General features: G+C 39.3%; 2 protein-coding genes across 2 annotated transcripts; one reads left to right on the forward strand and one right to left on the reverse strand.

Moving 5' to 3' along the window:
• Window positions 1-58: 58 nt before the first annotated feature.
• Window positions 59-1,283, reverse strand: RHIMIDRAFT_300208 (uncharacterized protein). The gene has a single exon (XM_023614345.1). The coding sequence runs from the start codon at window positions 952-954 to the stop codon at window positions 340-342; it is 615 nt and encodes a 204-aa protein (XP_023462846.1). The 5' UTR covers window positions 955-1,283; the 3' UTR covers window positions 59-339.
• A 756-nt stretch (window positions 1,284-2,039) lies between these two features.
• Window positions 2,040-3,690, forward strand: RHIMIDRAFT_294649 (uncharacterized protein; the record flags this gene model as incomplete). The annotated part of the gene is made up of 3 exons (XM_023614109.1): window positions 2,040-2,845; window positions 2,926-3,585; window positions 3,648-3,690. The coding sequence occupies exons 1-3, from the start codon at window positions 2,103-2,105 to the stop codon at window positions 3,688-3,690; spliced, it is 1,446 nt and encodes a 481-aa protein (XP_023462847.1). The 5' UTR covers window positions 2,040-2,102.
• Window positions 3,691-3,792: the final 102 nt, after the last annotated feature.

Raw genomic sequence — 3,792 nt, forward strand, 5'->3', positions numbered from 1 at the left:
CATGTCCACTCTTCTATGTATCATGTCCACTCTCCTGTGTATCATGTCCACTTTTTTTAGACGAAATAAAAAATAAATTGGACATTATACTTTTTATTTTGGAACCAATATTTTTAGACGCTATGCTATAGCTTGAAGATGCTACTCTTTATTTCAGCCGTAACTCTTTATTAATACACTTATCCCAATAGCTTTGAGAATACTTGATCTAGCCTTGACAGTTTTCAACAGTAACTGTTTTACATGCCTAAGTAATTCGAGGTGTGAGCTTAGACTCTTTATCTAACGGATTTCTCTTAATATGGCTCTTGATTTTGGCCCGGCATTCTTCAATCGGGTTCAAGAAAGGAGAGTATGGGAGCAAAAACAAAGGCTTGTATCCTCTTTTGTTAATCGCGTCCACAACAAAAGAAGAGTGGTGGATTCTGCAATTATCCATGACAATAAAAAATTCATGCTTTTCATGTCTATCCAGAATATCCATGACAGCTTCAACAAATTTGACAATGTAATAGGCCGTAGTGCCTTTTTTTTTTTTGGGCGATTTTTCTGGTCATCTTCATCCACATTAACTTTTCTTTTCTTAGGGATTGGCTGTGTGAACTCTTTCTCTATTTTTTCAGCATCACCTCTCTTCAATGGTTTGACTTTTGAAAAATTAATTGTGGCAAAGGGTGAGATACAGACAACAATGCTTATATTTACTCCTTTTCTATTGTGTACTTTTACATTAGCTGGATCTCCAACCTTTGACCAAGCTCGACCTTTCATCATCTGAGTGTGGAAACCAGCCTCATCGATAAAGACATAATTCTTCTGGAAATCTACACCTATTTCTATCCGTTTACTTACTATTTCATGACGAAGAAGGATGGTTCTTTCAGCATTTCTATCTAAATTGTATTTCGATGCTTGCTTCAAAGAAAAAAGCAATGTTCTGTCAAATATTTCCATAAAGCAGGAAGTGAGATGGTCAAGCCTTCAAAATGAGAAATCAGTTCTTCTCTAGCCAAGTCAAGTGTGGAAGATGAATGCTTATCAAAATAGTCAATCAGAAACTGACCGTGTTCGGCAAAGAGTTTCTGAGGTGTGCCTCTTTTAATTTTCTTTGAAGCACTTCCAGGTAAAACGGTACTATTACTCAAATTGAATTCGTTGAATAATTTGTATGCACTGCTACAAGGAATCGTACACTGCTTAGTAGCTGTAGGTACAGCAGTCATACCTTCTTCCTGCATTAATTCGATAAAAACTCGAATTTGCTCTTGGCTGTACTTCTTGTATCAATTTTTATCGTTACTGATGGAGACCTTCTGTAGTTCAGAAGAGATCTCCTTAATGGTATTTTTCATCTTATATTCAGGGACAGAAACGTGTCGAGATCGGCTAACTTGGTGATGTTGCCATATTGGAAAGCGGAATCCTTAACCTCCATTGCGTATTCTGAGTCACTTTCTTCTTCGACATATGATTGAATCACAGACTTATAGTTAATGAAATCCATCTTTAATTCTAATGTCTAGAAATATTGGTCCCAAAGCAAAAAAGTATAATGTCCAGTTTACAGTGCTCACGGCTTCAAATTGCGTCCAAAAAAAATTCATTGCGCATCTTTAATTTTCAAACAGCGCATAATTATTTGGTCAAATTGCGCACTTGTGATTTCTCAAACTGCGCTAATAAAAAAGTCAAACTGCATATTTTACAACTCAAATTGCATTACTTTTATTCGTACCTTTTTCATAAGCTATTATCTCTTTAAAAGCAAATATCAGATCGATAACATGTACTCAATAAAAGGAAAAGTTATTTTTGAAGATGGTCAAGGAAATGTTATCGATCTGATATTTGCTTTTAAAGAGATAATAGCTTATGAAAAAGGTACGAATAAAAGTAATGCAATTTGAGTTGTAAAATATGCATTGGTTGTCGTACCTAAACGAATCCCAGTTGACTCCACTTCGACCTCCAATGTGATACATGCTCTCTGAGCTACGCTTTGTTTTCCTTATATGATAATAATAATAAAAATTCCCTTCCTTCCCTATATCTTTCTAAGCCGCGCATTCGTGGATAAACTATGACTGATCCGATTAACAATAATGAACAAAGGACATACACCGAAGACGAAGTTATCGAATTACTTAGACGAGTCAAAACTGCCGAGCAAGCAGAGACTCAAAAAGCCAGAGAAGAACGACAACTACCATTGGGGATCACTTCCTCTTTGGACAACCTTACGAAGCAACAACACCAAGATAATTTCAAACGCTACAAACGAGAAATTACTAAATACCGCCACGACGAGTGGACTGTGGCCGAATAGATCAACAAATCCTTCATACCAAAACTTAAACAATACACTGTTGACACAACTCAAGTCGTTAACGCTCACTACAAAGGAGCGAAGAACAGCAGGTTACACGGAAGAGCAGCAACCGAAATTTATGAACAGCTCCCCATCATCCAAGCAGGAGAAATCTCAGCAGAAGAAGCTCATCAACTTTTGGACGAAGCCATTGAAAGCGCCAAAAGACTTGCAGTTCACGCCTGGATCCAAGGTGTACAGCATGATGAAGATGCTAAAGACTACGCCATTAGAGCGCTTAAATTACCCCCAAATCTTAAACACTTGGAAACAAAAGAATCAGGCAACAAACGAGAAGCATTTAGTGAAGATTTTATCACCATGGAGTGGGTGTGTGGTAAGGAGAGACACCCACAGCTGGATGACCGATGACCCACTCGCCTGTCCTTACCTTGGTCTTTTAAAAGCCTCCTACCTCCATGGCCATACCCCTCCGACTTGGACAGCCTTGTCTTCCTTGGATATCTTTCTCATCATGTAGTTCTACACATCCTCCCCCTGGCCAGTCACCTATCCTGCCTCCCCTTGGTCCCCCATACTACTCCTTCATCTACTAGTCGCGGTATAGCCCAGTGGATGTGCAAACTTGGAAGGGTGGTGGAGGGCCTCCCATGTACAACGAAGCCAACTACCAGCAACGAGTACTTAGAGCAGCCACCACCAACATGTCAAACGGAAGAGGTCGAGGAGGATATTCAACTTCCTCACATTGGAACAACAATAGAGGAGGACGTGGATACTTTGGACGTGGTGGAGCAAAAAACTGCTTTGGAAGGCGGGGACGTGGGAACCCAACCTTCCACCACAACAACAACTTCTCCAACAATTTTCACAGTACAACACCAACAGACCTTTCAACACCAAGAAATTCCAGTCACCAGTAACACCAAACTCATTCCAGGTAACACAGGATCATATATCGTCTCCAGCACAACAATCAACACCACAATCAGCACCACTACTCCAACAACAAATAACGACACCAACATTGAACTATACTATTCCATCAGACGGAATTCGTCCGGGCGACCGACTTCGACAATTTTTGAATTGTTGGAAGACAATAACAAATCATCCTTGGCCTATATCGGTGATCCAGCATGGTTACAAAATCCAATTTACAAAAACGCCAATCTCATGGAAGAACCAGAGACAACAAACAACAACGGAAGATCAATTTCACATCAACGAAGCAATTCAGAAATTTCTGAATGGAGGTATGATAGAGAAATCACCAACACAGGACCGACGATTCCTCTCCAAATTCTTTACATTACAGGAACAGACCAAGAGAAGACCGATTTTGGATTGTCAAAAGTTAAACGCTTTCATTCAAGTAGAACATTTCAAAATGGAAGGAGTTCCAGCGTTAAGAGAATTGATAGAAAAAGACGATTATATATGCAAAATAGACTTAAAAGATG

The sequence above is a fragment of the Rhizopus microsporus genome (genome assembly GCF_002708625.1).
Source record: "Rhizopus microsporus ATCC 52813 unplaced genomic scaffold scaffold_19, whole genome shotgun sequence".
Classification (NCBI taxonomy): domain Eukaryota; kingdom Fungi; phylum Mucoromycota; class Mucoromycetes; order Mucorales; family Rhizopodaceae; genus Rhizopus; species Rhizopus microsporus.

Bases quoted from the DNA above. Each gene is read 5' to 3' on its own strand.
- RHIMIDRAFT_300208 (XM_023614345.1), bottom strand. From the start codon at position 954: ATGGAAATATTTGACAGAACATTGCTTTTTTCTTTGAAGCAAGCATCG.